The 21,875-nt window shown below is 36.4% G+C and overlaps 1 protein-coding gene across 7 annotated transcripts in view; it reads left to right on the top strand.

The window, feature by feature from the left end:
- The window catches only part of tox2 (TOX high mobility group box family member 2), a 125,344-nt gene that overhangs the window by 72,206 nt on the left and 31,263 nt on the right, over nucleotides 1-21,875 (top strand). For 4 of the 7 annotated variants that reach the window (XM_084425688.1, XM_084425684.1, XM_084425686.1 and 1 more), the window contains one exon: nucleotides 8,367-8,624. In XM_084425688.1, the coding sequence (XP_084281814.1) occupies nucleotides 8,367-8,624 (258 nt within the window). Of the gene's footprint in view, nucleotides 1-8,363; nucleotides 8,625-21,875 lie in introns of all 7 variants that reach the window. The other 3 variants (XM_084425685.1, XM_084425683.1, XM_084425687.1) reach the window with 1 other exon arrangement.

The raw sequence follows: 21,875 nt of genomic DNA, 5'->3' as shown, positions 1-21,875 counted from the left end.
TTCACATGTACGGCTGGCAGAAAATAACATGCTACTCGCCTCTGATAGTTATATCGCATGTCTTAGTGTGGTATTTTGTTTGCATCAGCGTGTTACAAAAGAAAACCAATACTTATTAATACAGTATCTTCTTGAAATGATCCGGTTCTGGATTCCCAATCCTAGCGGTTAGTCCAGGTGTTGTGTTACAGTAATGCGACTCCTCTGTCCTGCTTTGTGCGACCAGACTGATATGATATTGTTGAGAACGGTGTGTGTGTGTGTGTGTGTTCATGCATACACATACGGGAGATGACGGCAGTGAGGCACAAAAGAAAGTATTTTTACTAGACTTTTCCTTCAAGTGCTGTTGAACTGTGGAAAATTGACTCGGCTGATGAGAATGTAAAGATTTCTGGATATTTCAGACTGTAAATTGGCGCTTGAGCATATGGTGTTTGAGTGAACACATTGAAGGTTAAATGTTTCGCCTCGTCCACATGCTCTCCGAATAATGTAGACTGGAGCAGATGGTATGTAGGCTGCACATTCACTTTATTTATGGGTGAATAAGACTGTGTGTGTGACTGTTGCAATTAGGTTCCATTTAGCCGGATATTTATTAATTATCTCTATCTGCAGACGCCCATAATCCAATCCACTGCTGTAAAAGCTGCTGGTTTGTACATGCCTGTCTAAATGAGCACATATAGACATAAATAAATAAAGCTCATGATGATTATATCTTTCGATTTTCTCAAGAAAATGTGAGTGGGGCTCGTGCAAAATTGCTATTTGGTTGTCGGGGTGTTCTGGATGATTGACAAGTGTGGTTTCTCAAGTGAAACGAGTCTAGATACTTCACTTCGCAAACACCGCTAACTATTACAAGCTAAACGAGATAGTTCCCTCAAACTATCTGTCATTAATCACTCTCTCTCATGTCGTTCCAAACCCGTAAGACTTTCGTTCATCTTCGGAACACAAATGAAGATATTTTTAATGAAATCTGAGAGATTTTTGTCCCTCCATTGACACTCTACGCAACTACCACTTTGACGCTTCAAAAAGTTCATAAAGAGATTGTAAAACTAATTCATATGAATTTTAGTCCAAATTTTCTGACGAGACTCGATCGCTTTATATGATGAACAGATTGAATTTAGGCTTTTATTCACATATAAACATTCATCAATGCAAACATCCGTTATGATAAACGGAAGCTCAAGCATGTTCGCTTGACGTGCGAGAACCAATGAGGTTCATTCTCGTGTTACGCATCACGTTTGAGCTTCAGCAAGAACCAATGAGGTTCATTCTCGTGTTACGCATCACGTTTGAGCTTCAGCAAGAACCAATGAGGTTCAGTCTCGTGTTACGCATCACGTTTGAGCTTCAGCAAGAACCAATGAGGTTCATTCTCGTGTTACGCATCACGTTTGAGCTTCAGCAAGAACCAATGAGGATCATTCTCATGTTACGCATCACGTTTGAGCTTCAGCAAGAACCAATGAGGTTCATTCTCGTGTTTTACGCATCACGTTTGAGCTTCAGCAAGAACCAATGAGGTTCATTCTCGTGTTACGCATCACGTTTGAGCTTCAGCAAGAACCAATGAGGATCATTCTCGTGTTTTACGCATCACGTTTGAGCTTCAGCAAGAACCAATGAGGTTCATTCTCGTGTTACGCATCACGTTTGAGCTTCAGCAAGAACCAATGAGGTTCAGTCTCGTTCGGCTTAGCTTCTATTTATGTTCGCTGCTGATCAATATTTACATATGTGAATAAAAGCCTAAATTCAATCTGTTCATCATATAAAGCGACTATACTAATATATGGATTTGTTTTACGATCTCTTTATGAACTTAAGTGGTAGTTGCGTAGACTGTCAATGGAGAGACAGAAAGCTCTCAGATTTCATCAAAAATATCTTCATTTGTGTTTCAAAGATGAGCGAAAGTCTTACAGGTTTAGACCGACATGAGGATGGGTAATTAATGACAGAATTTTCATTTTTGGTGAACTAACCGTTTAACCCTAAATAACACGTTACATTTTTAGAATTAAAAATGCATGCATTTATAGTTATTCAGTCATTATTTACTGCATTTATAAATATTTTTTTCCTCTGATTATGCTTTCAAAAGGAGGTTTTGTCATTTTCAGCTCACTTCTGGGAACGGTTGTATGTCACTTTGTGTGTCTGGTCTTCGGATAATTTATGATGGTGCTGCTGTCCGTCAGCCAAATAAAAACAGATGACGCTCCAAAAACATCGTCTTTGATAAAGCCAACCCTCCACACACACACACACACACACACACACACACACACACACACACACACACACACACACAGAGTGAATGGGAATCTGATAGATGTCTTTCTTTGTCTGTCGTTGTCGGGTTTGTGGGGGATGTGTTTTAGGTTAGATCACTCAGGCATCCATCACCGCATGTCGCTGGAGGTCTACAGAAAAATGCTTATTAGAAAAATCTGTCATTATGCTTTTAAACACACGAGCACATTACATTTGCCTCGCCAAACAAGAAACTTTCAGAGTTTTATTATTTGCACTTGAGTAAGTGTTCCTCCGAGACATTTTACTAATTCAGATATATTATTTTACGTAACAGGTGAAGCTGCGCCGCTCATTTTAGTTTTCATAAACGTGAATATTAATATAACATTCAAAGCACTCCATCATTTCTCTATAGAAAGTTTGCCTCTTTTAACTACTGCGTGCTCTGGTTTCAGAGACCTGAACTGCATCACTGCATTACTCAGGGTTAGACTTTTCTGATTTAAGAGATCAGATGCATGAATTTCACCTTCTGGATGATAAAATGTGAATAAAATCCCACATTGAAGGAGGAACCCGAGCCATATCTAGATGCCCTTCAGAGTCGTGCGATTGGGTTTTGCACATGCATCGGAACATGTAGAAGTGTAGTTGTGGAAATATAATGGTCTTAATAAGCCAGATCGAAATAGATTTATGTCTGAATGGCATCTGTTGTGTTAAGACTGAAGCTCGCACACTCATATGTTGGATTTCTAATCAGCCCAACAGCATACAATGGCTTTAAATTGATGCCAGAGATAGTTGGACGCCTTCCCAACCTGAGAAAAAACTCTTCTCTTTTCATTATCCCATCATTTACGCCAACTAGCCGTTCATCTGTTTATGCAAACAGAAGGCGTTTGGTTTGAGTGCGTTTGCATTCGATCGCATGTACAAATGTGTGCGTTTGAGTCGACTTTCCAGCGACCAAATGTTTTTGAGCGTCGTAAATATTCTCAGGAATTTGATAGCGTTGCTTTCAAAGTGGCGTCCGCTCTTCGCTTAATGAAAGCTACAAATTGAAACCCTCAAACTCAATGCAAACGCCATCTTGCATCCAAATTGAGTTCTAATATCCTTGAAAATTGGATGGAGAGATTGAGGAGGAGCAGGAAAATGGAAAAAGTGGCAAACAAAGAGGAAAAAAACAAACATTTGTCTTATTACCAACTGCTTTGACTGTTGCGATGAACCTTTGAAGAGCAGAACCTCTACATGCATTAAATGTGTAATACATATAATCACATCCTGAAGTGAGGCGGATGAATTATGTATTTTTCCGAACCGTTCGACATGGCACCACCTTGAGATTTACATTTTATCGTCAAGGACGTTCCGCTGCTTTTGACAAACGTCCCGTCCCCTCCTGGTTTCACCACAAAACATTCTCTGAGTCCATTGTTAGCATTTATCCTTAAAATCAGCATGACGTGGAGGGATTTGATGAGCGTGGCCTTTCATGCGCAGGAGAAGTGTGATGAGTCAGCCGCTCTCAATGAGCTTCAGGTAATGGAGTTTCATCAGCAGATCTCCCCACATTACAGCAGATTTAAAACATCTGCGCACGCTCCGTTCCTTACAGTAATGTACCGTGGTACCATGTCCAAAGAACCCTGGTAGTACCATGTGTTATGAATGTGGTGGACTTAAAAAAACGCTCCAGAAAGTACTGTGGCAATTTGGGCACATGCACCATGATATTACTGTGGTATTTTAGATGTGTACCATAGTATTATCAAGGTATTTTAAACATGCAACACAGTTTTATCCTTTGGACATGAACATTGGTATTACCATCGTATTTTAGAGGGCACCATGGCACTATCATGGTATTTTGGACATGTACGTTTACTGTGTTATTTTTGTGGTATTTCTGGATGTGCACCATAATATCATCTTGCCGTTTTGGATGTGTACCATAGTATTACATTGTTTTGGACATGTACAATGGTATTAACATGGTATTTTAAACATGCGCCACAGTGTTATCCTTTGGACAGTATAGTGGTATTCCCATAGTATTTTGGATGTATACCATGGTATTACTGTGGTTTTTTGGACATATTACATGTAATTACCATGGTATTTTGGGCCATGGTATCACTGTGGCATTTTAGATGTGTACCATGGTTTTACTATAGTATTTTGGACATGTACAATGGTATTAACGTGGTATTTTAAACATGCGCCACAGTGTTATCCTTTGGACAGTATAGTGGTATTCCCATAGTATTTTGGATGTATACCATGGTATTACTGTGGTTTTTTGGACATATTACATGTAATTACCATGGTATTTTGGGACATGGTATCACTGTGGCATTTTAGATGTGTACCATGGTTTTACCATAGTATTTTGGACATGCACCATGATATTATCGTGGTGTTTTGTATGTGTACCATAGTATTGCTGTGGTATTTTGGATGTTTACAATGGTATTACTGTGGCATTTTAACATTTACCATTGTACTACCACAGCATTTTAGACATGCACCACATGGCTTTGAACATGTACCATGATATTACTGTGGTGTGTTTGATGTGAACTGTGGTAGTACTGTGGTATTTTGGTAATTTAACATGGTTCTACCATATTTTTTCGGACATATACCATGAAATTGCCATGGTATCACTCTGGCATTTCAGATGTGTACCATGGTTTTACCATAGTATTTTAGACATGCACCATGATATTATCGTGGCGTTTTGGATGTGTACCATAGTATTGCTGTGGTATTTTGGATGTATACCATGGTATTACTGTGGTTTTTTGGACATATTACATGAAATTACCATGGTATTTTGGGCCATGGTATCACTCTGGCATCTTAGATGTGTACTATGGTTTTACCATAGTATTTTGGACATGCACCATGATATTATCGTGGCGTTTTGGATGTGTACCATAGTATTGCTGTGGTATTTTGGATGTATACCATGGTATTACTGTGGTTTTTTGGACATATTACATGAAATTACCATGGTATTTTGGGCCATGGTATCACTCTGGCATCTTAGATGTGTACTATGGTTTTACCATAGTATTTTGGACATGCACCATGATATTATCGTAGCGTTTTGGATGTTTACCATAGTATTGCTGTGGTATTTTGGATGTATACCATGGTATTACTGTGTTTTTTTGACATATTACATGAAATTACCATGGTATTTTGGGCCATGGTATCACTCTGGCATCTTAGATGTGTACTATGGTTTTACCATAGTATTTTGGACATGCACCATGATGTTATCGTGGCGTTTTGGATGTGTACCATAGTATTGCTGTGGTATTTTGGTGGTTCTGCATCAGCTGACACTGACGGAGGTTCATCTCATCCCACGTTTAAAGAGGTTCTGTTGGAGAATTCTCCTGAGGACTCGACGACAGTCTCTCTTCACACAATAGCTGCTCGCCCCACTGTTTACAACACACAATTTAGTTTCCTTCCAACAATTATGAGGGAAATTGAATCTCAGGAAATGTTCATTTTCACATCCATTAGAGCGGACAATAACAGGGGAGGCCTGAAGCCCACAAAGACATCTGTCTTCAAAGGCCTGCAGAAGTATATGGAAGATTAATATCCAGCGCCGGCAACACGAGCGCATGTTTACAGCGAGACCGAGCGGAGAATAGAGCGACCTCAGACGTGTTACGCTGAATATCTGCTCATCTCTGAGCCAGAATCACCACTGAGATCTCTTTCTTATCCGGGTTATATCTTCAACCAAATAATCGGGCAGATTGTTCTCCTCAGAAAAAGACTGTAATGTCTCAAAACTGTGTTTTTTTTCTTCCAGAAAAACATCTAATACTTGCATGAAACATAATGTTCAGACTTTTATGGCTCATATAGTCTGATATAGTGAGAATTCAGAGGAAAAACAGCTCGGTTTTATTCAAAATATGCAAAAAAAATGCATATAAATATCAATATCTGCCAGTAATATGTCTTAGTAAGATGATATTTAAATGCTTAGTTTTATGATCAACGTTTTAAAATGCAATGCAATGCAATGCAATGATGATTGAGAGACGAACAAATAACCCTTCCTCGAAAGCCTGATGATCATATTTGATACTCAAGCAAACCGAAGTTGCTTCAGTCCATTTGAAATATTACTAACAATATCAAAGTTACGTTTCGGATCATAAAGACACGTGAAGCTCGAGCTGAAGGACGTTTGTGCTATTAAACTGAAAGACTTTTACTTGCTAAAACAGTCTGTCGATCAGAGACAGAAGCACTGGAGGAGATTGACAGGTTTATCAGATCATGTTCATCATTTATTGTAGATATTCATGTTTTCACGTTTCGAATAAGGTACAGTAGCGTTATATGGTTGAGTCTCATGAGCAATGAAAGAGTAATCTGTGAGGAATGAAAACGTTCTTCTGAAGTGAGCGAGTCTCTTTCTTAAGATACCATTTAGCGCTTTAGCCTTGTGGAGACGCTCGGACAGATGATGTATTTAGGAGAAGTTTGTGATTTGAGTAATGCACCGAGGCAAGGTGAAATCTGAGGTCCCACAATCCTTGTCTCTCACTCTCCACGGCCGCGTATTTGCTAAAAGTATTTGTTTGCAAGATAAATGGCCGCTCTCCAGGCGAAGATGACTGGCAACACAAAGATGATATTGAATTGATTTCTGAAATGTTGCAGAACTGACTGTTTGATGTATACGGGCAGACATGAATCATAAAAATTCTATTAAAAAAGCTCTTGAATGGTTGACAGCGGAATATTATTTCTGATGATTAATTTGACTCAGTTATTATGGACGGGGCTCCAGTCAGATCGCCTCCTACAGAATTGCTTTTCATTCCCTCTTGAATACTCTCTCTCTCTCTCTCTCTCTGTCTCTCTCTCTCTGTGTCTCTCTCTCTCTCTCTCTCTCTCTCTCTCTCTCTCTCTCTCTCTCTCTCTCTCTCTCTCTCTCTCTCTCTCTCTCTCTCTGTCTCTCTCTCTCTCTCTCTCTCTCTCTCTGTCTCTCTCTCTCTCTCTCTCTCTCTCTCTATCTCTCTCTCTTAAAAGTTAGACTGACGCGGCTGACGAGAGGCATGAGTATTGATACGGACGCATGGCCAATCGCAAACTTTAGCGCTATGAAAACATGGTCTGTGCTTCCAAAAGTTGATTGTGATGATGCCGTATTTCCAGCAACTTTCCATAAAGCCAGATCGGAAGCTGCCAACTTATACGCGTCCAAAAATGTGATTCTTACATGTTTAACTGCATAATATTTATATAATTGTGTTTATGCCTCTCGGCAAGCATCATGTTGTCGACTGCTGTTCATACTCACAGAAAGGTTTGGGATTGATCAGACTTTTTTTAAATGAGGTCTATTTTATTTTGTTTTATTAATCGTATTTGAAAATATTTTTTTTTACAATTTATTTTACAATTTTATTTTAATTTAACATAAGTTATATTTGTATTGCATTTGTTGTATTTGAACGTGAACAAAATACAACTTATGCACGAATAAAATAAATTACAACTTATGTAAAATAAAATGAATAAAATACAAATACAAATTGAAAATATAAATAGAATAAATTCAATACAAAAAACATTCATTCAAATAAATAAAATTAAAATAAAATTTGTATTTTATTTTTTTATTTGAATTTAAGTTTTATTTTATTATTTTATTTGAATTTTTATATATATATATATATATAAATTGTATTTAAACATACATTTTTATTTTATTGTTTTATTTAAGTTGTAATATATTCTTTTATTCTATTTGCATTTATATTATTTATATTGAATTTATTTTGTGTATTTATAAGTTGTATTTTTTTAACATAAAGTTTATTTTTATTTTTATTTTTTATTTTTATTTGTTGTATTTCAACATGTTTTATTTTATTGATTTATTTTGTTTGAACAGAAGTTGCAATTTATTGAATCAAATTTTATTATTTAACTTTATTTTGATGACATTCAATCTGACAAGCAAGCGCCACTCAACGATCCTGAGGCGATATAAAGATGTCCTGATTCTCTGTGTGTTCCCGCAGCAGAATTACTCAGGACACGGCGGGGGGAGCGGGAACGGTGGAGGGGGGGGAGACGAGGACTACGAGATCCCCCCGATAACCCCCCCGAATCACCCCGAGCCTCACCTGCTGCACCTGATGGACCCCGAGTCCAGTTACCTGTGTCACTCCATCCCTCACAACGGCCTGATCAACCCGTACTCGTACTCCGAGCTGCCGGCGCTCATGATGTCCAACATGCTCGCGCAGGACGGGCACCTGCTGTCCAGCCAGATGCCCTCGGTGAGTCCCGGTGCAATCCCACAATGCACTGCAGTGAGATCCAGGCCTACACAGACTACAGGCATCATGGGTTCGCTCCCGACGCAAAGGCTGTTCCAAACTAATTACCTGGGTTTATAAGATACAGCATCACATTTATCCTTTGTGGATCGGGCAATCCCATAATGCACTGCAGTGAGATCTAGATCTAAGACAAGACTAAGACTAAGAAAATTACATTTTAATCAGTGCCGAAAATTATCAATAAAAATAGGTACATTAAATTAAACTCTGACATTTGTGTGTGCACTATGCATTTTTGTTTATAAGCATAACTATAGCATTGTTTGGTATTATTATGTCTATTTTCTAGTCAAGGACTCTCTATTAACTTTCTATTTCTCTATTAACTCAAATTTACCATTTATCATAAATGTGACGTCTTTAGCTCAGTTAATGTACATAGTTGTTAAATTTGCATTTATTCATTTAGCAGAAATTGTTAATATTTCATAATTATTGATAATTAAATAATAAAAAAATAAATATAACTTAATATTTTATGTAAAAAAAAAATTTAATTAAATATTATTTATACTTAAATTATATAATTTATAATATGCATTTACAGCAGAGAATACTAATTAAGAAAATTGTTAGTCTGTATCTTGTCCTAATTGTTTTGCATCAATAAAACAGTAGAATCACCAGATGCATATGCAAATGATATGCAGATGAGGTTTTGCATAATTAAAAAGGCATCGTAAGCTCCATATTTGGTGTTTGCGGGAGAAATTCTGGTGGACAGTTAAGCTTGTGCATCTTCAGTTTGCTGTGATTTATGAATCCATACGGTTACATAATTCACTAAACGTTTATGTAAACGCAGATTTTCGGCCGATGTGATTGGCTGCTTTAGCTGAATGGCAGGATTGTTCTGTTTGTTTGAGTGACAGGTCTCCTCGTGAATGAATGTCGCTGCTTTTTGACCCACAGACCACTGATCATCAACTAACTGACCACATCAGTCTCTACTAACGATTCTCTAATTGCGTTTAAGAGCGAGAGATGATGTCAGAGTCAGCAGTGTCACTGAGGGTTTGTGGGTAAATTCATCAGTGGCGTTTCTCTCTGTCAGTGGCTTCTTTGTTCGTCCATTACGCTCTTCTCCTCCTCCTCATATCCAGAGCTCATTACTTGCTGTTTTGTTGCTTAACACAGACTCTGAGGGCCATAAAGAAATATCAGGAGAGTCGTCAAACCTGCCATCTGTGGAAACTCCCTCATAAAGCAAAGAAATGTACAGGACAGCTCGGAAACAACTCTGGAATTCTTCTATAAGAGAGAATCTCATTCTTAAACAGTGCAAAATACAATTATAGAATTATGTTCGTTTTTTTGATCTGACAGCAGTTAATCTATTAATCGCTACTAATCGCATCTAACATAAACATTTGTAATTATATGTACATAATTATATCATTTCTATAAGGGCGAATCTCATTCTTAAACAGTGCAAAATACAATTATAGAATTATTTTAGATTTGACAGCACTAATATATTTTTTATATATATATATATATATATATATATATATATATATATATATACATACATACAAACATATACTATGTATATGTATATTAAAACATATTAAATAAAATGGAAATAAACTATAATACAATATATTTATGTGTGTGTATATATATATATATATATATATATATATAGTATATATTGTATTTATATATTAGTGCTGTAAAATCTATTAATCACTACTAATCGCATCTAACATAAACGTTTGTAATTATTTGTACATAATTATGTTATATATTAACAAATATATTATATATTAACAAACTTTTGTTAGATGCGATTAGCTGCACTTAATCGATTTGACAGCACTAATATATATATATGTATGTATGTATGTATGTGTATATATATATGTGTGTATATATATATATATATATAATAAAGTATAAAGTGAAAATATAAGTGAAAATATAAAAATAAAAGCTATTTCAAAATATGAATAAATATTATAAGAGTATATAAATAATACTAAAATATCACAGGACAGATTTTTGTGAGATTCACCTCTAAGCTTTTAAACAAAACGCAGTGTCCTCTTTTATATAACAGGGCTTTATATAACATTTCAGTCTTTTTGATTTTAAAACTCAGTTGTAAAACTGGAATCCAGTGCAACAACAGCGCCGAGTTTAAACTCAACTTTTCTGGTCATTCTTCTAATGGCTCTCTACAAAAGAAGCCACTTAAAATGGACATCAGGCTCCAGCACAAAATGGATGACAGACGTTCTGCAGCCGTATGAATCTATGCATGCAATTTCTTTAGCAACCACAATGCATTAAATCAACCATTCTTTCATTTCGAGATCCCATTTCTGTATTGACACCCATCGAGCGAGTGAATATAGAGTGTGGTAGTCAATAAATCTCCACTTAATGACACCGGCGTGATGGACTGCCATTTTATTCCCATTTCTTCCTCAAGCAAACTTAACCACGTAGCAATTATGTTCTGTACTATTTGTGCACTAAAATTTCTGGTTGTTTCCGGTCGAGGCGTTTATTAAGTTTTATATGCACACAGTTACAATGATAAAACCAATCTTTTTTTTAGCTTGAAAAGCTAAGCTCTATGCGCCGTATAAACGGGAGATGTGTAATGTGCCCTATTCACTGTGATGCTGATAACATTTCATGTTTTACATTGACCTTTTATGACCTTTGCCTCCATCTGAGTTTGGTGAAATGAAATTTTAGATGGCTGATTCGGTCCTGTTTGGTAGATCGATGGCGTTGAAACACTGCACTGGTTGCATTCTCAGTCTTGCCACAAGAGGCGCTATTGCAGAATTCAAATAACAGTTAAATAGCTTAGCATCATCAACAACACATTCGGTTTAATCGCACAAACATTTGAAGGTAACACTGATTGTTTCTTGTTTTGTTTGACATGCTTAGTGACGGGAGGAAAAAAGATTTTCGAAGCTTTGAATCAATTGAACCAATTGCCTCATGAAGCCTTTGCGAATCAATTATTCGGTGCACGTATCAAACTGCTAAAGTCGCATGATTTCAGTAAATGCAGCTTTGTTACATCACAACCACTTCAAAAAGGTTAGAAATTTTAAAATGATTCAACTTGTAAATGTGTAAATGCAACGCAATGCATAAAAACATCTTTTACAAACCAATTGAAATGTTTTATTAAAAGTGTAATCTTTTAAATGCAATTAACAAATGGTCTAATACCATTAAATGTGAAGTTGTCTGTATGTTATTTGATTAAATTCTTGGTTAATCATGCCCATAACAGACTATTAATTTTCGTTTTATTATACAAATGTGCCATTAAAGTTGCGTAAAGTTTGTTGTTGTGGTAAAAACCTGAAATGGGTTCACACAGATCAGTTATGATGTAACTCAAATGATTTGCGAAGGTTTCAAAGCTCCACAAAAGCAGTATTTCGAGTGTTTCACTATACTAATGCAACCATGACTCAAGCAATGGCCTGTGTTTGGGTGGGACTGTTTGTTTCTCCAACCAATTGACCGTTCGCAAAGACCCGCCCCCTTTAGTTACTGTTGCTATGTCCGACAAGCCACGCCTCTCTCACGCCAAAGTCTCAACTTTCAAATTTGGTCATTTTTAAAAAAGAAATTTAAACAATAAATTACCGTTTTGTGTCTCTTTAATGTGTCTGACAGATCGCTCAGTTAAAGCCGCTCGTGAACCGATCATCTCTTCCTTCTAGTTCATTTATAGCATCAAATAAACATGAATGAACATCAGAAGGAATGTTGTTTTAACCTCGGAAAGACGTCAGTACAGTCCGTTTCTCAAGTTCAAATCCTCCGACGTTAATCTACTAACTCTCCTGACTGCTTTGTCGTACAAAAATGGCCGATTCGGCGGATGGCGGATTATGATTGGTCAGATCGCCTGTCAATCAAACTCCCTGCGAAGGGTCAATTGGAATACAGTCAGTGTTTTTGAAATTCTGTGGGTGAAAATGTTTCTGTTTTAAAAATGTCAGTTATGCGAACGTTAAGGGAACATTCCATTTTATCATTTTGAATGTAAACATTCTGAACTTGAACATTCTCAAACAATTAGTAACATTTAAAAAAAAAACATCCAACTGAAATGTTTCAGGAAAACGAATGTTATTAAAGACCAGATATCGCTGAGCAAACATTCTATCAACGTTACTTGAAGAACGTTTGTTTATTACTTTGAGAGAAACGTTCCAGAACGTTAGCTGGGAATAATCTTTATGCACATTTGAAAGTGCTTATGTTTTGCATATGTGTTTCTTGTCTCCTATAGTTTATGATTAAATTGAACAGCCAAAAAAAACCCCGAACAATGCGGTGCGCTGTTGAGTGTTTACATCTGCAAAATTCAATGCAAACAAGACCGGTCCATTTTGTTTAGGGGTGTTCGGTGTTGTTTACGGGACGGGCTTTATCGCACACAGAAGCCTTTGCTGATGAAATGAATCTCTGCCATCAGGGGATCAGTGCATATATTCCGTCTCCAGAAGAGAAGAGAAGAGAAGCCATTAGGTTTCATCTTCCGTCTTGAGTAGAGCGAGCTGGAGAGATCTTTTTTCATTAGAGAGAGAGAGAGAGACTGTCAGAGAAAAGAGATGGAGAGAGATGGGCTGGAGGGGCAGAAAGAGTGATAGAGGAACGGGAGGAGCAAAAAAGAGGTTGAGTGACTGAACACGGCACCGGGATAAAAGGAAAACTGCTTTGAATGGAATGTCATCAGTACTAAGAGCTTTTTAAAGTATATCAAACAATTTAGACGGAGCGCCGCTGCATGGACACAACTTCCATCTCCATAACCGTGTTTGCACTTCTGACGGAGAGTAAATATCTGGACCAGCTCTCTTTACTGTTAATGCATGTTAATTCAGCGCATATCAACTCCATAAACAAACCAAACAGAGAGATGCACTGGGGAAAACATGGTTGTACAAACTATTTTCACTTAGAAATCGCTTGAAAACTCAGTAGAAACTCTATGCCAAGTAACACATTGAATTTAAAAAAAATTGTATTTACTCCAGGAATCTTGGTTTTATTTTCACTTAATAAACTAACCAGAGAGATGCAATGAAAAAAAAAAACATTGTAGAAACAATTTGTGCTTAGAAATCGCTTGCAAACTTCACAATTGATTACGAAGAAATGGAAAGTTACACATTGCATTAAAAAAAATAGTATTTACTCCAGGAATCTTGGTTTTATTTTCACTTAACAAACTAACCAGAGAGATGCAATGGGGGGAAAAAACAATTCGTCGTTTGTAAACTTCACAATAGATTACGAAGAAATGGAGAGTTACACATTGAATAAATTTTTTTTAATTACTTTTTAATCTTAGTTTTATTTTCAATTTCGAAAAGTCCTTTTTTTACAGTGTGGAATATATTTTTGTCCTGGAGAAATTATATTTCTATATGAACATGCTCTTTCATGATGCTGACCATTCATTCAGCACACTGCCATTTAATATCTGCGATGTGGTGGCATTGATGTTATTAATCTAACTTTTACAGTATTACTGTACAAATATCTCATAAGGGAATAAACGGCTTGAAGCGAGAGCCAGCTGTGCTAATGTGGATATCAAAGTTAAACATGTATGTGGATCTGATGATTTGAGCTGCTTAGCAGATGCTACATGTTTCGTTAATGAAATGTCACATTTCAATGAGATTTCAAGGGCAATCAAGTGAGTTAAAAAATGTCATTATCAAGAGGATAATTTGCATTTGAAATATGTGTCCTTCAGTACAAGTGTTTTGTTGAGCGTTTTATGTATGTTGTGTAATACAGAATAATATCGTTCTGACACGAATGGAAACTGGAATGTTTATTGGCTGATGTTAAGAGTGCGGTGAAGTCAGTAACTGGAGAAAAGAAAAGCATTAATCCGCATTAGTTATATAGTCACTTAAAGCGTAGTTTAGGGGCCGTTTACACAACACCATTTCCAACTGAAAAAAGAAAACTTTTGATGTGTTTTGGCCGTTCATTTATCAGACAACGGCATTTTCGGGACTTGAAAACACACTTTATTGTCTTCATGTAAACAGCAAAAACTAGTGTGAACAGGGATCGCTTTGACAGCGTTGTCGTCTGTGCACAACACTTCAGTTTTTAGTACGTTGTTGTCGCGTAAACTTGTTCATGACGTCACCGAAACTTTATTTTTTAACTAAATTGTTATGCTGACAATGTAATTTGTGATGCACAACAGTAGAGCGCGCCGCTTGCAACGTCAGTCATGGGTTCGATCCCCAGGGAATGCATGAATTCGTTTCACGTAGATTTAATGCTTTTAAATAACATGTTACTTTCAGAACAATAAAAGTAAAGCAAAACCTTCACTAATCACCTCAAGTTATCCTTGCTAACTAGGTTTAGTATTGGTTAAAAGTACATTGGTGCTCCGGTCGATGCTCCCAACGTCACAGTCATGGGTTCGATTCCCAGGCATGTGTGTGTACATATACTGTATATACATGCATATATTATATATTTACAAACGTTTATGTTAGATGCAATTAATCATTATTAATCAATTTGACAAGCACTAATAAAAATACATGCATTCTTTCAATGCAATGCAAGTCACTTTGGATAGAAGCATCTGCCAAATGCATAAATGTAAATAAATGCAAAATAGCAGCCTCGCTCTCAGACTGTGTGTGTATTTTCCCAGCGCAGTGTCGTGTAGAGCCTATAATGGGTGAATAGTAATGGTTTTACAGGCCTGTACTTAGACTGGTAGATTCATCACCGCCTGAATGAACCGGACTGTGGTCGGGACTGGAGCAGAAATAGCCTGAAGATGATGGCCTGCCCAAACTCTCAGGCTATTCCTGGCCAGTCGGCCTTCCAACAGCTTTAATCAAATGTATTTTTGTTGAATTCCACCCAAGATATGAAAATAAAATGCCCACCGAAAGGGTTTATGGCGTTTGTCAAGGTTCGTGTTTCCAGAGCATGTCAGACGAATGCGGAGAAACTGAGGCCCTTTTCCTCCAGAACGGATGGAGCGGCGTGCGATTAATCAATATAAAGCAAAAGATATTTGCATCACGGCACAACTCAGGGATTACATTTGTAGCGGAAATGCTTTATGGAACTATTAATATCTTTTATTTTCTTTCCCTCCATCGCAGTTCAAAGAGCGTAATAGAATGCATTTCCTGCAAGGAATATTACACCGATGATTGATGGATCTGGAGAAAACGGGGAAAACATTGGGCTGTTCAATAGGCCCTGCGAAATCTGGCCTCGCACGAAACGAGAGAGAGAGAGAACGAGAAAATGAGACAGAGAACGAGAGAGAGAGAGAGAACGAGAGAGAGAGAGAGAGAGAGAGAATGAGAGAGAGTGAGAGAGAGAGAACGAGGAGAGAGAGAGAGAGAGAGAGAGAGAGAACAAGAGAGAGAGAACAAGAGGAGAGAGAGAGAGAGAGAGAGAGAGAGAGAGAGAGAGAGAATGAGAGAGAGAGAGAGAGAGAGAGAGAGAGAGAGAATGAGAGAACCCCCCTGGTTTTTAAACAGCTTTCTTTTCACCTTTGCGATTATTTATTTTCAAATAGTCCTTCAGGGTAATGTACCATTTTCTTATTTCACACCGCTATTTCCCATAAATGAGGGGAAGGTGCGATAAATCAAGAGGGAAACATAGACTTGCGCAAAAGCTGCGAGAGCGCTAAAGATTTATGTAACACATTCATGTTTTCCACTTCTTCTTTTTAGTGCTGCACTGTGAAAGCCTGCCTAATAAAAGCCCCTATTAATATTTCCTGTTGCCTAGCAACCGCAGGCAGCAAGTAATAGCATTCCGTGGAAAAATAGATGACCGGGCCGATAAGGAAAAATTCAATTCTTTTATTATCTCTAGGGAGAAGGTGCCTTATTTCCTTCTGCGCAATATGATATGAGAGCAGGCTTGTATATTAAGAAATGTTTTAAAGAAATAGAAGGTATTTTCCAATTTCATTATATCAGGAAAATGGAAGAAGAAAAAAGGAGAAGATCTGCTTTTTTTTCTTTCTCCCTTCTCTCTAATAAAGTCCATTAGGCTTTGGATTCTGCTAATCAAGGCGTCATTTACAGATTTAATTTAATTCTTTTGAATTTTCAATCACGTTCCCCTGGAAATATGAGACTTTAGGTTACCCTTAAAGTCTATATGTATGTATGCATATATATATATATATATATATATATATATATATATATATATATAGTGTGTATGTGTATGTATGTATTTGTATGTATGTGTGTTTATATATATATATATATATATATATATATATATATATAGTGTGCATGTGTATATATGTATGCATATATATATATATATATATATATATATATGTGTGTATATATATATATATATATGTATATATATATATATATATATATTATGTATCTCGTTTTGTATATATATATATATATATGCATACATACATAAATACGTATATGGATACATACACACACTTTACATTACATTTACATTATAGGTTTAATATCTTGTTGTGCAGAGCATTTATTATATATGATATATGCATGATATATTTGATACAAAATGTCTCCAGAAGTGTGCACATAATGCTGATGCTATTTCTAATGTCAGATATGAGATCAGTGAAAGGCTTCAGTTTTACGGCACCGTCGTTGTCCTTGTTCTGTTCTTGTTTAGTCATTGTCGTCTTGTTGTTTACTGGAAAAAGAGCAGCACTATTGGGAAGGACATTAGTCGTTGCTTGGAAACTAAGTGATTTGATTTGAAGTCAGCATAACTATAGTATATCCATAATGTCCTTATCGGAGCGCGAGGGGAACAGGAGACGCCGGAGAGGAGGAACACGGAGGTGTGTGTCGGATATAACAGGAGCCCCGGCTGATAAAGGCCTGTTTTATGTATCTCATTTTGTCACTGGCTTCTTTCATACCTTATCAAAGCATGAAATCACGTTCATATTCCTGCGCATGTATCTGGACACACATCAGCTGACTGAGGAGAACGTGCTGCTCTTCATAGTGTCCTCTGGTATGCTTTATTTGTGTCTCAGATGTTTCTCATAAAATAAAGGGGATACAAAAAGAGACCCAAACAAGAAATATAGTCATAAGAAGAAGTATAGATCTAAAAAATATAAGTGGAAATATTGTAGAACAGGGTTATTAAACTCAAACTAAAACCATACAAAAAAAGCATTAATATTAAAATAAATGTTAACCTATTTTATTTCAGCTTATTTTATAGCACATCTTTTGCTGGGCGTTTATTATATAATATATGAATGTGTGACATTTTATATAGAATTTTTTCAAAAGTATGTATGATCCTGATGCCATTTTCAGTTTTATTTTATTGTTGTTTATGGAACAAAACCAAAGCATTATATATATAGTATATGTAAATATATATTTAGTAAGCATATATATTTTTCAAAAGGATGCCGTTTTATGTCATTGTCAGGATTATTGTTTTATTCTTGTTCTTGAACAAAACTAAAACCATAAAAAATTTACATTTTTGTTACTGGAAATGAAATGTAATATTAACGGAAATATTAATAAACTTAAACTTATTTTATTTCACCTAGTTGCCATTTCTCATTTAGTTTAACTTGTACTTGTAATAAATTAAACTGAAATATAAATTAATAAAAAATACATTATATATATATATATATATATATATATATATTAAAAATACATATTAAAATATATAATAAAATAATAACAATTACAAAAACACAATACAATGACTAATACTTTAATTAACATTACAATGACAACAAGTCATAACAACTATAAATGATCGTAAAACAACACTAATATGAGGCTCAGTTCTGACTTATAATCTGATTTTTGATTTAAGGCGAATCTGAGCACAGTTTGAGATGTGAAACTCGAGTGGAGACTCATCTCAGTTCAGTCTCTCTGCTGTCAGAAACACTTATTAAAGATATTAAAGCGCTGTAATGAGTGGCATCTGTCCGTTTAGCTGAAGTCAGCTGACGTCTCAGATTCATAAAACATAAAGAACTGTGCAGATGATCTGAGCTAGCAGGGCTCTGAGCCGCTCCGCTGTCACACACACGTGCCGAGCATGTGTGAAGAGTTAACACACTTACTAATCATCCTTAAATGAACCTAATTGTTGCTGTGACACCCCGCTGAGAGAGTGTGTGTGTGTGTGTGTGTGTGTGTGTGTGTGTGTGTGTGTGTGCATGGCTTCTGCCTCCAGGCTTCTTTTCTCATTAGATGTAGTAGAAATGTTCTGTCTTTCTGCTGTTCCATGTGTTGATACGGCCGTCTCTCTTCTTCCAAAAGCCATTTCAGAGCTGTCATGTCAAACTCAGACTTCAGCCCAAACAAGATGAGGTCGGGAAATATATACGCTCCGTTCCAAAACCTAGTGCGCTGCCTTGCTGTCTAAATAGGCAGCTGCCTGCTAAGGGCTCATTCGCATAGTGCTTTATAATTGTTGTCTCAGGCCTTTGCATCAGCTCTAGCGCACTGCATACTACACAGTGTACACTGCATACTACATACTACACCGTGTACACTGCATACTACATACTACACAGTGTTCACTGCATACTACACAGTGTTCACTGCATACTACACAGTGTTCACTGCATACTGCATACTACACACTGCATACTGCATGCTATTTTTTTTAAACTCTAGGCATTATTCCATGATGAACATTTCAAACAGTATGATACACAGTTGTCATGTGACCTCAAAATAATTTTATATTTTAATAATTTTACATTTAGCATTAAAATGATTGTTCTTTTTCAATTTATTACATTTAAATACTTTTATTTTACACCAATTTGATAAAAAAAATTATCGAAGTTAAATTATTATTGTCTAAATTAATTTACATTTAGATTTGACATTTTTACTAAAATATTTTTCAAAAAAAAATACTGTTTGTTTTGCATTAGCTTTTTATTTTTATATTTTCAGTTTTCATTTTAGTACGTGCTTTTGCCATTGTTATCATTATTTTTCTTAAACGTTTTAATCATTTTAGTAGTTCAACTTAGTTTTTTAAGCGTTTTAAGTTTAGCTCATTTATTTCAGCCATAATTCAATTTCAGAAAATAATTTTAATAATCTTAATTTTAGTTAACACTAACAATACCGCATAATACACACACACACATATTAGAGATAGTTAGTATTAAACTATTATGGATTCTTCAATACTGAATGAAATAAAAACATGTGTACGATCAACAGTTTTCTCGTGTTCTGTGCAGTGCATTCTGGGATTGGTCTCTCATTAGATTTTGTCCAGAAGAATCTCTCAGTATTGCTGTTTTAGATCAGCAGTGACGTCGAGACGTCCTTTACACACTGTCTGACTGTCTTCTAAATCTTTTCATTGTACAATAAGCCTGGGATGGTTTACCAGCTGTGTGATCACAGTGAGACGAGGCCTGTGTTGTGTCCCGCTGAGACAGTAAACCACTGACCGTCCTGTAGGTTTATAGTGTTAGCCTCATTACACACACACACACACACACACACACACAGATAACCGTTGTGAACATGCAGCTAAAGCCTTTGTTTGTTAGCTTGTTTGTCTTGTTTGTTTGTTTTTCCTCACATCTTGGTCACATTTTAAAGACGTCCTGAGCGAAACCGCATTACATTTAATTAAAATAAAAGCATGAGAGTGAATTTGTTGTTCTGCTTCGGATGAACATGTGCACGCGTGGCGCTGTCGTGACGGTAATGAACACGTAGAAAGACCCTGCGAGTCTTTTAGAGGCGAAACGCTTCTCGCCGCTCCCCTCAGATTTACATCCCAGTTAATTGAATTGGAATATGATGCAATAAAACTGTCCCAGCCATGAAATAAAGGCCCAATCAAATTATTTCAATTGTTGCCTCCAGTCTCCTCCTCCTCCTAACATTAAGACCTTGTGAAAACTGAATTGGATTTCTGTGGTTTTCAGTTCATTCAGAGATGCGGGACGTTTGTACTGGAAACCCACGGACTTCAGATTATTTGACAACAACATTTCAATTCTATCAGCTTATGTGACTGAGTGTCAACCGTTAAAACAAGCTTTTATTCACTAGGAGAACAATTATAAGGATCAGTTATTGTGTTTTTACACACATGTCTTGCTAAACAGGTTTGATTTTCATAGGAATTTTGACTTATTGATGGATTTTCTGTGCTTTACAGTGAGTGTTTATCATCTCTGAGGTTGCCAGAATGTCTGCATAAAATCATATCAGCTTGTCTGCAAAATTTTAGTTTTCGTGTAATTCTGATGTCTTTCTCTTCTGTGACAACAAACGAAAAAAAAATAAAAAATAAAAAATAATTTCAAAATTGACAGTAAAGACGATTTTATTTCAATTCAATAAGAATCCTGAAGAAAAAAAGGTATCACAGTGTTTCTTGATCATCAAATCATCATATCTGAAGGATTTTTGAGTAATGATGCTGAAAATTCAGCTTTGATCACAGGATATAAATTACATTTTACAGTATATTCACATGGAAACCAGCTATTTTGAATTGTAATAATATTTCACAATTTTTACTGTATTTTTGATCACATAAAAATGAACAAAATGAAAACCCAAACTTTTGAAATATTTGTAGTTCTTTGAGTTCTTCAAAAAAATGCATTGGTGTTGGGTCACACAGAGATTGCTAGTGAATTTCACAAATAAACCATGAAATTTTTCAATATTTTAAGTTTCGACCGATAAAAGCAGTCAATAGTATAGAGCGCTGAGCTGTAATGCATTGTGGGAGCAGGTTGTGTGAGATCTCTGAGGTAAAGCTGATAACAGTGCTGATGAATGAGGCATGGAAAGCCCGTGCTGATCTGTGATCTGTGTGTGAGTGTGTGTGTTGTGAATGGAGCCGCTCTGTGATGTGGTGCGTTGAGGTTTTACTTCAGCTCGGAGTTCAAAGACCAGCGCTTTGTAACCGTCTTTCATTTCCACGGGCTCTCAGAGATGAAACTCGCACGTCTTCGGGGAGGACAGGTTGCGTTTGCTTACAGATTTAACCAGCGCTTGATTTATAAATTGGCCGCCTTATTAGCACCCGGAGCGTTGTTGTAAATGACCCCCACGGGCATCGGGCGAGAGATTCAGAGAACGAGATGTGCTGGGTTTCATGTTGTGCCCTCGAGGCGAACGAGGA

This window comes from Rutilus rutilus (assembly GCF_951802725.1).
Source record: "Rutilus rutilus genome assembly, chromosome: 12".
Lineage (NCBI taxonomy): Eukaryota > Metazoa > Chordata > Actinopteri > Cypriniformes > Leuciscidae > Rutilus > Rutilus rutilus.
This window is presented reverse-complemented; position numbering and strand designations above follow the sequence as displayed.